Consider the following 12,863-nt stretch of genomic DNA (forward strand, 5'->3'; position numbering starts at 1 on the left):
TATATATATATATATATGTCACTATTTCATTGCAAAGTAGAATGATAATCAAGCACTTCCTTTACTGAACATTAATTTGTTGCAGTACAATAAATCAATATTTAAGTCTAAAATAAATTTGGAAGAATTGTTTACCAAAGTTTCAATTTTAGTTATTTAAAGCATTGATAGGTGAATGTAATTTCTATGCAGTAGGGAAAAGCAAACAGCTAAAATTTTGGAATAATGTAATGTTCAGTACAACCCAGATTTCTATGCCTGGTGATATTTGAAGAGCACACCATTCTCTAGCTATCATTTACCTTAGATTTTATTTTTCTCCTGGAAATTGTACTCCTTGTTTACATAACAAATATATATTTATCTGTCCTTCCTTCCTTCCTACCCAATCAACTCAGTGTTGTTGACCAACTTGAAGATTGTTTTAATTTTTTAAAAATATTTATTTGTTTATTTCCATTAGATGCACAACACTTGCTTTGTTGCATGAGTATTTCAGCTTGTGAAATTGCAATCTAGTTTTTCTTTTGTGTTATCGTGAAAGAAAAAATTTACATGCCTCTGCTTTTTGTTTTTATTCACTGTTATTCTTATATTGTTATGTTTGTGCATATGTATAAAGTGTATATTTGCATATGTGTGCATATATATATATATATATATATATATATATATATATATATATATATATATGGATGTATATGGATGTATATATACAACACACATCATACATATATCTATGTACAATTAATATATGTATATTTATGTAAGTTGAATATTTTTTACTAAGGGTTCTAGATAATTACGCAAATATAAACGATTTTTAATGACTTTCTTGATTATTTTGTTTTCTGTATCTCTTAAATTTGCTTGTCTATTTGTTTTACTAACATAAATCAACCAACTTTGAAAACCTGGTTATAACACTTTATAAATTCCAAATTCTGAATGGAACATTTAGCATTCATTGAGAACATTGGAAGATAGATTTCTTTTAAACACTACTCATCTCTCTTCTATATTTAAGAGACGAGGAATTCTGTACATTATTCACATTTGACAGATATTTGTCCTCCTCTTGTTTGTTGCTAACACAATGTTTCAGCTGATATACCCTCCAGCCTTCACCAGGTGTCTTGGGGAAATTTTGAACCTGGGTTCTCATTCCTAAGGTATTTTTCGATGTTATTAATCATTATTATTATTCAGGTCACTGCCTGGAATTGAACTCGGAACCTTGGGGTTAGTAGCTCATGCTCTTAACCCCAAAATTCAGAGTTCAATTCCAGGCAGTGACCTGAATAATAATAATAATAATAATAATGATAATAATAACAACATTGAAAAATACCTTAGGAATGAGAACCCAAGTTCAAAATTTTCCCAAGACACCTGATGTGAAGGCTGGAAGGTATATCAACTGAAACATTGTGTTAACAACAAACAAGATGAGGAGAAATATCCGTTAAATGTAAATACTTGTCTCTATTCTCAGTAATTAACATCTTTTATTTTCTTTCATGAATAATTTTCTTTGAGAAGAGACAAGGCAAGAAATTATCAATGTATTTTTTACTGTTTTTATAGGATAATCTTTCAATATATTTTCAGATTGTCTTGAAGTGCCATATTTACATATATTGCATATCTTTAGGTTGTGCTGTTAGTAGTGGAGAGAGGGGAGACTTTCTTCCATAAGCAACTACCATTCTTTCTTGGAGGGGAAAAAAAAAGCCTTGGCTTGTGTATGGTTAATGCTGGCATCTGTTGAAGTTATTCATAGTTCTTACATTATTCTCAGCATCTTCATTTTTAAAGAAAACTGAAAAACTGGAAGATGGAAAGAAAAAGACTATGAAGTCAAGAAAGACAGAAATGGAATATATCATACTTTAATCCCTAAACTTCTGGCATAAAACCTCCCCACTTAATACTACAACTCCTTTTCATTCAATTGGTGGGGCTCATCTTGCGAGTTACTTGCCAATCTCTCTAGTGTAAAAAAAACCCTGTAAAGTGGTTGGTGTTATGAAGGGCATCCAGCTGTACAAACCATGTCAAGTGGTTATTGGAGCTTGATGGATTGTTGGTTCCTGTTGAACCATCACGCCCATGCCAGTTTAGAAAATGGACATTAAATGATAGTTAGAAAAGTATTATGTCAGCAGGAGACAAAATTTCTTTTGCTAATTAGTCAAAGCATTCTCAGTGGAAGCTGAGTCTTGGTAGTTGTTGTAGTGATGACTGTAAACCATGTCTGTGTGATGCAAACCTACATTAACTTTGTTTCTGAGATAAATGAAAGTAATACTGAAACTATTGTAGTCTTGTCCTATGGAACATGGTTTACTTTATTTTGAATCACAATTGGTGACCTAGTATTGTTGTGTACAGCTTTCCATCAAGGTCAGTCAATGATGTGAACTGTTTCACACCATTTTCAATGGCAAAATGACAGGAAGTGCCTGAAACTTAGTGCAGAACAAATATTACAGAGGTCTTGGGACTTAATTTGAAAGATAGTACCTTTTACTTTTCGTTTCCAAAGTTCTCTTTTGCTGAAATAAACATACATTGGCAAATGACACACACACACCACTACCTACCTTCTGCATAGTACCAGTCTATCAAATTTCACTTACTAGCCATTGGTCAACCAGATACTGGTAGAAGATGATTATTCTAGGTACTACACTGTGGGATTGGGGATTGAACTTGAAATCATATGACTGGCAAGCTATAGTCATATGAGTGCATAAGTATATTCTTGGTGAAGAATGGTTTCTAAGGGAGAGAAAACAGATTATGACTCTTCATATTTTTATGGGGAGGTAATTATTGAACAAACTATTCCTGTTCTTGTGGGATAGACTTAATTTGTTACCAAGTTTAACACCACCTTAGGTACCTTTTGGTGGAGTTCAGTTTATAGCAAGGATTTAAGCTAGGTGTCTGATCTAGAAAGAACCTAAATATGGTTACAGGCATTACTTTTCCATTTCTGCTTAAAGAAATATATGGTTGCAGTAGGGAGTGAAGAATGGATTATAGATTCAGTTTGCCAAACACTTAACAGCTGTTTTATAGCTGTTGCCATTATATTGAAGCCTCTGTTTACTGCAATAAAGATTTACAGGTTCATTCCTAGCGTAATTTACAAAAATATCTTGCAAAACAATGGGAATTCTCTTTCTCACATATGCACACAGTGTAGTGGTCTGTAAAAATACAAAAGATGGTTTAATAATCAGGCTAATTGGTACTAATTATTACTACCAATAAACATGAAAAAGATGTTCATCAGTTTTATTTTATTCTAGTGGTTGATCTGTGTTAGCTTGAAAATATCATTAACTATGTTTAAGTATTAACTGTTTATGTATTCAATGATATTTTTTTTTTTTTACATACACGTTGGAGTTTGATTAGATGTAATTTACATTTAGCTATTGATTTAGAATTAATTGATGATTAACCCACTTTTATCTGTTAACTTTAACAAGCTGTTAATGTTAAAAATTATTTTCTATATAGATGTGTTATTTAATCTTTTCTTTAAAAAAACATTTTTTACTCCAATCCTTCACTAAATCCACATTTCTGGAAATTTTAAAACTGTTGAAAAGTCTTAATTCAAACTTAATCAGGACAAACTTTTATCATTTGCATCATCTTTCTGTCTTTAAAATTAAAAGAATTTCCATTTCTTTTGTCCTCCATTCTTTAGTTTCTAAACTGTAATTGTCACAGAATGTTTCATAATAGCACATTTTTTTTTATTTGTCCACCAAGTCAGTTTAAATGACCTCCTAATACCAAACATAGGAGTTCTTGATATTTTTATTGTTTTTGTTTTGGTCACTTTTCATATATCATTGTCATTTCATTCTCTTTTATCAACTGATGTAGATGGCACTTTATTTTGTGCTTTTTTTTTTATGAAGTTCAGCAAAAATTGTGATTTTGGACCAGCTTGATGTCTGGTAATTTAAGAACAATCTACCAACTTCTGCAGAGTTATTTCATTGAACTTAGAAAAATAATTCTAGTGTAAACAATTTCATTTCATTGTTTTTTTCTTTTAGATAAAATTAAGATAAATCAACGAAATACTTATACTTCCATTCCTCCCACACCAAACTTTTGCTTTTGTATCACTGCTTATTTTATTGGACTTTTTGATTTTTTTTTTTCTTTATTTTCGAGAACTGCAGTGTTAAAGGCATTCAGCTGTTTTTATTACTTATTTTGTTTTGGCAATTTTATTCTTTCTTTCTCTTTCACTCAGTTTTCTGTCTCTTCACTTTGTGTTTTTTTTTAATGTTATTTTTTGTTGTGCTATTTACTCTCTCATCTCTTCCTATCTTTCACTTTTTCTTTGTCTATCTTTGTTGCCTCTCTACATTTTTCTTTCTGTATATGTCATCAGCTTCGTTACAAATGTAAAGTGCTGCTACATTTATATTTAAATGCTTCATTTCTCTTTCCAATCTTTGCTTACCTTGCGGCTTACTTTACTTTACTTGCGACGGTAAGTCATTCTTCAACTATTTGTAAATAATTCTAGAGGAGTTTTATCAGCTCTTTGTCTCATTCTCCACCCCTCTTCTATGTCCTTCCTATTTGTCTTTATCTCTCTCATACTTTGAATTCTCAGCTATGTAGAAATATTTCCTTATTGGTAGTGTCGACCTTTTTAGTTGTCATTAGTCGTATTTCTTCTCCCTTTGCTTATTGTGACCAAGTACACATTGTGACCAAGTACACATGTAAACCAAGTTTTTGTCTACTCTCCTTACACATACCCAAAAGCATGCTTATTTACTGTATGTAGCAATGTATTGTACATGTTACATCATGTGCTTTCTCTAGTTTGATTTTTTTTTAAACTTTAAATTTTGTTTTTAAACTAAAAATTTGAAGTTTTAATGATGAACTGTATAAAGTGAATTGAAGATTTTGATATTGACAATATGTGTTATAGTTTTAACTGAATCTTGTCCTTCTGTATAAGGGCTGGTTATGGTAGTTTTCAATGGATCATTTTGATTTTTCAATGCTACTAACTATTATGGAATATTGTGAATGTCATCAAAAATGGACCTCAAAATAAACAAATATGAAATGGAAAAAATAGTGATTTTCTTGACATGCAAATTAAAATCAGTTGGTCATAGCATTTGTTGAAATACTTTGGTCACCTGTGTTCATATGACACACTACAATCACAGAAGTTACTGATTGAAGCATTATTCAATTATTGCTTTGGGCATGACCATTCCATCTTTACTGCATATTTTGGACTTGTTGCAGATGGTGTCTATTTTGAAAACAGTACAGATTTTGTAGTCATTTGACTTGGGTAACAGGTAACCACCAAGTCCTTCAACAAAGAAATTCTCTGGCTCATTTGGTCCCTATTTTAATGACATTAGGAAAATTTAGTTATACTGAGCAAGTCATGTAATTGCAGTGGATCTCTATGAATGACCCATACATATCATAATTTTATTAAATGAAAAGAAATTGAGGAAGCAGCTCACTCTATACAAGTCATTGTCAGTTTTTTTCTTTTTATATACTTATACAAGTCATTGATTAACTAAAACATTATAGTAAGTGGTGTTATAATTTATAATGGGCTTGCAGTTTTGTGAAGTTACAATTTAAAATAAGCCAAAGTACAATTGAAGTAAAAATTAAATATACAACTTCATTGTATTGCTGCATGAGGGTTGGCTGAAAAATTCATAGGCTGATCACGATAAACTCATGGGATGTGACCAAATGAGGTTTATTTTTCAACATAGTCCCCACTTGCAGTCCACACACTTCTTCCATCAGTGTTGCAGTGCTTGGGTCTCATTGGTCAAAAAAAGTCACCAACAGCAGATATGATGGCATCATCACTGTGAGACTTGTTCCCAGCCAATTGTTTTCCCATGTTGAGGAACAGATGAGTCTGGTGGGGCCAAATCAGAATAGGTAGGGTGACCAACCAGTTCAAAGCCACAGTCATGCACAGCAGCCATTGAGAGCAAGGACTCGTGTACTGGAGTATTGTCCTAATGAAACAAGGCCCCTTTTGTCAGTTTTTCTGGGAGTTTGCTCTTGATGTCCTTTGATAACTGCCTCAACAAGTTGGCTTAATACTTCCATTGATCATGTAGCCTTTCTGAAGAGAGTCGATAAACACAATACCTTTTGCAGCCCAGAACACCGAGGCCATCACTTCCCCTGCAAATGAAATGACCGTGGCCTTCTTTGGAGCAGGTGGGGAAGGGGTGTTTCCATGGCATAGATTATCTCTTTGTGCCTTACTCAGTGATGAACCTGGATTTGCCTGAAACAGTGTCAGATTTTCCTGTGATGTGATGTGATCAGCCTGGTGTGCTTTTGATTAGGTGTCAGATGTGGCACCTACCAAGCAGAAACCTTTGTCATGCCAAGTCCATTGTGTAAAAGGTTCTCAACTCTTACGGGACATGCTAATAGCATTGGCTATTTGATTTATAGTCATTTGGCTGTCATACATCACCATATGGTGAACATAATGTTTTCCTCGATGGTGACAGTTGCAGACGTCATCTTCAAGATTCTCTCCCTTCCCCTCGTAAATTCAGCTGTCCATTTTTGCACTGTTGATAAAGCTGGAGTCATCCCCTAATGCAGCAACCTGTTAGCATGAATGTTGATGGGGCCCAGACCCTTTTTTCTGCAGGTACTTGATAATACCATGATGTTAAATTTTGTCTGTTTTCAAAAGAAGTTGCTACTGGTTATTTTTGAAGTCTTTGAACAGTCAAATGTCAGTTTACTTGGAAAGAAGCAATATAGTTATTAATAAAGAGTTGAAATTGATACATACAAAATTTCACAGCTCTCGCATCACTCCTTCATGGTATATGAACTTCTCAATCCACCCTTGTATATATGCACACAAACACTTGAACAAAAACGAGAAAAAGCCAAATGAACATTGATTAGGAAGGTTACTTATTGGCTTAGTCAGAGGGAAAAAGAGTAGTACCCTTGATTCTTTTTTTTAGAAATTACTCTAACTGGCAAGAGGAAGTTCTCAGATTAGACATGTTTTTAGAATGCATACAGCAGATTAGATTCAACTAAAAGTGCCATTAGGCCAAGCGGTGATGTTAAACAGAGTGGTGGATTAAATCTACCACCTACCCAAGAACAGAAGTGGCCTCTCACTGAACAGGTTTCCACATGATTTCCATCTACCAAGCTTTGATCACCTTTAAACTATGGTGCAAAAATATATACTTGTTCAAGATGCTGTGTAGTTGAATTGAACCTAAAACTACATAGTTGAGAAGCAGTCTTCTAAATCACATGACCATTTTGTTGGAAGAGGTGTTTTTTTTTTTGTTCAGATGCCTTTCTCATCTACTAAAACCATTATGAAGTTCAAGTGGTACATGCATTCATATATGATTTATTTAACTAAGACTGTCTGTCTCAAAATGTCTTGTGTACAGAGTTCTTAGCTACAACCTATTAAATAAATAAATAAAAAAACTTTATTCACTAACCACATCAACTGATAGAAAATCAATTGGTTGAGGCTAATGCATGGCAGGAATGTTTGGGAAATTAAAAATATAAATGCTTGATATTTTGACCATTTGAAAATGTTGCATGTATCATGCAGTTCTCTTTTTGGAGTGTCTAATATTTTTCCTTTGATTTGTTGAAGATTATTATTATTTCTTTCTTTCATGCATTTGCACTATTTCACACCCCACCTATACATCACCTAGTGATTATTTATATTATTTATACATAATAGGTGCAGATTAATAGGTTGTGTAGTAAGATGTTTGCTTCCCCACTATGGTTCTGGGTTCAGTCCCACTGCTTGGCACCTTGGGCAAGCTTCTTCTACTATAGCCTTTGGTTGACCAAAGCCTTGTGTGTGGATCTGGTGGACGGAAACTAAAAGAAGACTTTGTGTGTGTGTGTATTAATGTCCTTGTAACTTAATTCAACAAGAAACCAATAGAATAAATACCAAGCTTTAAAGAAAAAATGTACTGGAGTTGATTGATTTGACTAAATTTCCTCAAAATGGTGTCTTAGTATGGCTGTAGTCTAATGACTGGAACAAGTAAAAGATAATGAAATTCACTTCCATCAAATATTATATATGTGCATATTATATGTGTATATATATATATATATATATATGTGTGTGTGTGTGTGTGTGTTCTGTATGTATAATATATGTATTATAAGTATGTATTGTAGGCCCCAGCTCGTATCCGAGCATTGGGTTCGTCAGTTTCCATTCAGTCTCCTTGGCTGGTATTTGTGCTGAAAGTGACTTTGGGGTTCAAGTCAGTGTTGAAAGAGTCGTGGGCAGAACTTGCACGGAATGGTTGGTCAAGGATGTTGAAGATGCTCCTTTCTTCTCCTGTGTTTTGCCTCTCATTCTATTGTCTGCTTGAAGGAGCTAGCTCCATTGTGAACAGTGGCCCTCCAAGCTGTCCTATTTATGGAAATTTGTTCCCATGAGGATGGCTGGCTGTTATCTTGAGCCAAGGTCCGTTTGAACTGGTTTTTAAAACAGAATTTTGGACTTCCTCTGGGTCTTGTTCCAATTCCAAGTTCTCAGTAGAACATGCTCCTTGGGAGTTGAGAGGGCTCTATACACTGGACGTGACCTGCCCAGCAGAGATGGTGGCAAAAAACGGTGGCTTCGATACTTGGTAGTTAGGCGTGGCGAAGAACCTCATTGGTAACGTGATCTTCCCATTGTGTGTTGAGGATTTGTCATAGCTTCAATTGCTGGAAGTATTCAAGGCACTTGAAGTCATGGTGGTACACCATCCAAGTCTCACAAGCATAGAGTAGAGTTGACAGGACAATGGCACAGAAGACCGTGATCTTTGTCCGAATGATGTATCGTATGTATGTATGATGTATCGTGTGACGTGACATATGGGTGTGATGTGATGTGACGTGACATATGGGTGTGATGTGATGTGACGTGACATATGGGTGTGATGTGACGTGATGTATGGATGTGATGCGACGTGATGGATGGGTGTGATGTATGGATCTGAGGTGATGTATGGATCTGAGGTGATGTATGGATGTGGTGTGATACATGGGTGTCATGTATGGATGTAATGTGATGTATTGATGTGGTGTGATGTGAGGTAGGAATGTGACGTGATGTATATCTTGTTTGTGTTATATGTTGTGTGTGTTAAGTCAGGTCTTCTATTAATAAATTTAGAACTTCATTTGAAAATGGCATGGTGTGTGTGTTTTCATGAAATGGTATAAATATATTGCTTTGAATATTCACATTTAAAACAAGAAACAATTCACATCAACCTTTGATTTCCAAACATGTTATTATCATATTCATCCTGTTCATTTAACCATCACAAACTATTTATTACATCAGAATTTTCTTTTTTGTGTTTTAATTTTCTACACTATTTAAATCAGTCCATTCTGTAATTACAGCTAGATGATTATGGAAAAAGTTGGCTGAAATATAGTGTAGAAAATAACTAACTATTGGAGTAGTCTAACTATTGGATATCTGAAAGTACTAACTATTGGATATCTGAAAGTACTTTAACCATAACACATCACAACTATTTAGATAATGAACAATTGAAACTGACTTAGAAACTAACTTAAAAACTAGCACAAACCAAGTCTCTGCACAATTCATAGCAATCAATGCATCATATTTTAAATTCTTTTTTTGTATTATTTTATAGATGTCCTGTTGCATTTTCTTCTAAATTTAAACTTTTAAAAATAAAAATAATCAGATTTTTTAAAGAACTAGTTATATTTGGTTGTATCTTATTTTTTCTGTCAATTAAATGCATAAACTTTTGAAACAGTAGTTTAAAATAAATTCATAATTTCTGATTTCAGTATTAGACCGTACACCAAATGCTATAATTCCAAACACACCTGAGCTTGATGAACCTGCAGAAGCTCTAAGCCAAGCTAATGCAGCAAATAAAAAGAATGTCAAGTATGTTTTTCTTTATTATTATTATTGTTGTTGTTGTTTATAGAAGTGGATTGACAGAACCATTATTGTTGAGAAAATGTTTTTTTTTTTTTTCCACTTTACATTCTGTGATCAAATCCTACTTAGGTTAATTTTGCCTTTCATTCTTTATAGGTTAAAATATATTAGTCAATGAGTGGGGTCAATAGTATCAAACAATCCTTCCCCTCAAAATTGTTTGGCTTTTGCTTAAATCAAACTTATGATTAAAATCTTAAGGCAGCAAACTAGCAGAATTGTTAAAACATAAAAGACCAGGAGAAATGCTTCTAAGTATTTTGTTCAGTGCACTACATTCAAATCTCATGGAGGTCAACTTGGCCTTTAATCCTTCTGGGAATGATAAAGTACCAATCGAGTGGGGTTGATGGTATTGATGAACCCCATCCCTTCAAGATTGCTGGCCTTTTACTTAATTTAGAAACCATTATTATCATCATCATAAATAATTTTGTTAAAAATTAATTATTGGTTTTGTATAGGTGAAGACTTCATAATCAATAAGGCTTTGGGTAAAACACCTGACAATATTGAATTTTATTCCTCACAATTGTCCTTGCCAGGGTTAAATATGCCATCTCATCTTTTCCAGTCAGTAAAATACCAATGGCATCATCATACTGTTGAATCAACTATACACCCTTTTCAAATTTATAGCCTTCTTCCATTGTAAGAAATAGCTGTTTCTAGATTCGTAAAGTACAGTCTAGTTCGGTCCTTCATCACCGTCCTCTTACTTATATGCAATAAAAGAACAGTTATTGACTGTTTTATATGTCCAATAGCTTCAATGTCCTTCTTATTGAGTGATTCATTCCTCCATCCATGTTGATGCCATTGATGACAGAAAATTGATGGCAAGATAGTGTGTGTGCAAGGGTATTGTTGACTTATTAGTTCTTGTGATTTCTCATGTTTTTGTCTCACTTCTAGCCATTTTAAAGATTGTCTTCAACTCGTCTCTGTATAACAGCAGTAAAGACATTCATGTGGTCTTCTTCTCAGTGGTAGATTTGCTGAAGGGTTTTTGACAAAGGAACCTCTTTCTTTCTAACCACCTGGTCCTATTCACTGCAGTCGGTGTTTGATTATGGATTCTGTATTTCAGTCGTTGGTTTTTTTTTTTTTTAGGATAGCTTTTTTTTTTATATGAAGAAACTTGATATCTCAACAATAAAGTCTCCATGTTTCACAACTATAATAACTGTTAAAAAGAAATCTCATTTGAAAATACTTCAAATTCAAAGATTGCCATATCAACAGTATATTATGCAGATAGTAATTTCTTTCAAAGACAACTAACAGTCAATACTACTCCCCTTTTGGTTGATGTGGGTTTTGTCTTGAGAGTAATTTGTAACCTCAGTAGTGCTAGTGCTATAACAAAAGCACTTTCCACTAAGTCGAGGGGTCTTGTTTTGTAAATACTTTGAAATCTCAGTAGTACTGGTGTCATGACAGCACTCAGTCCGCTCTGTAAGGTACTTTAGGAAGAGCATCCAGGCTCATTGGTTCCTGTCAAACGATTCAATCCATATGCTGTCAGGTGAAGCTTGAAATAAATTTGATTCTACTCTCAGTATAGGGTTCAACCTTTGGTACACATTGTTAATTTCATACTTGTTTCAAAATAACACAATTCAATGTATTTTCTGTGCTGTAGAGTAGTTGCAAAGGGTATTCAGCAATAAAAACTATGCCAAAACAAAATATCACAAAACAAAATTGATCAGTTTCATGTATGTGCATAAGATGTAAGCTGGAGTGTGGCAAGCAGTGACACACAGTGACACCCATCCAGACTATGTTAGGGGGGAGGTGGGGAGTGTGTGTGGGGAATCAGTGAATGAGTTTGTGTGTTTATGCACATAAATATGTGATGGTTATTTGCTGTGTGTGCATGTACACATTTTCATAAATATACAGTAGTTTGATATAAACAGGATATCCATTTTTGGTAACAAAGCATATAATTCAATTGTCTCTCTTCATTTATTTAGCAAATTAAATTTTAAAAAAATCTTTTTCTAAGGAGTCATTGTTCTTTTGCTTGCAGAATAAATAATGAATCTATATACAATGAGTTTGCAATGCAAGATTCAGATCTCATCGGTGATGTTGACTTTGGTGCTGATATAACTGGTAAGTAGGTGTTTTGTTAATTAACCTTATTGTTGATGCTAAGGGGCTGATTGATATATTTATTATACTTATATATTCTTTTGATGAATATTCTTGAGAAGCTTCGAGGGTGAGAAGGGATGAATGGTGGGGAAAAAATGTAAAACTTAATTTTAAGACAATATTTGAATAATATTCAGTTAAGTGTGATGTTAGAATTTTTTTGTTTTGAGCCAGTTATTTTCTTTCTCTGACTCTCTCACTCATGCAGTTCCCAATTTGGGATAGTACTTTGGCAGTATGGCTAACAAATTTTAGGATTCTTGATTCTTTGTCACTGTGCAACACATTAGGCAAGTGCTTTTCACAGTGTCTTGTGAATGAAAATTGGTAGATATAAACTATATAGAAACCTGTCATATTATTTGAATAGGGAATTATATAATGTGTAGTTAACCATTCAATGAGTAGTGATCAATAAAATATAAATTGTGAACTGATATAATTGAGTAATAAGTTTGAATACAGTGCTGAAGCACAGTCTTAGTCCAAGGACTGTAAATTAGTGGAGTGGACAATTATGGACCTTTTGGTAATTTCAAGTTAAAATAGCTTTGATATAAATTACTATCAATCAGTAGACACTTATTCAATAGCCTCTGTATACTTCAATCCA

General features: G+C 33.6%; 1 protein-coding gene across 13 annotated transcripts in view; it reads left to right on the top strand.

The window, feature by feature from the left end:
- The window catches only part of LOC106882306 (C-Jun-amino-terminal kinase-interacting protein 4), a 233,098-nt gene that overhangs the window by 65,258 nt on the left and 154,977 nt on the right, over positions 1-12,863 (top strand). For 11 of the 13 annotated variants that reach the window (XM_052973649.1, XM_052973657.1, XM_052973658.1 and 8 more), the window contains 2 exons: positions 9,925-10,027; positions 12,123-12,208. In XM_052973649.1, the coding sequence (XP_052829609.1) occupies positions 9,925-10,027; positions 12,123-12,208 (189 nt within the window). The remainder of the gene's footprint in view (positions 1-9,924; positions 10,028-12,122; positions 12,209-12,863) is intronic. The other 2 variants (XM_052973650.1, XM_052973661.1) reach the window with 1 other exon arrangement.

This window comes from Octopus bimaculoides, chromosome 16 (assembly GCF_001194135.2).
Source record: "Octopus bimaculoides isolate UCB-OBI-ISO-001 chromosome 16, ASM119413v2, whole genome shotgun sequence".
Classification (NCBI taxonomy): domain Eukaryota; kingdom Metazoa; phylum Mollusca; class Cephalopoda; order Octopoda; family Octopodidae; genus Octopus; species Octopus bimaculoides.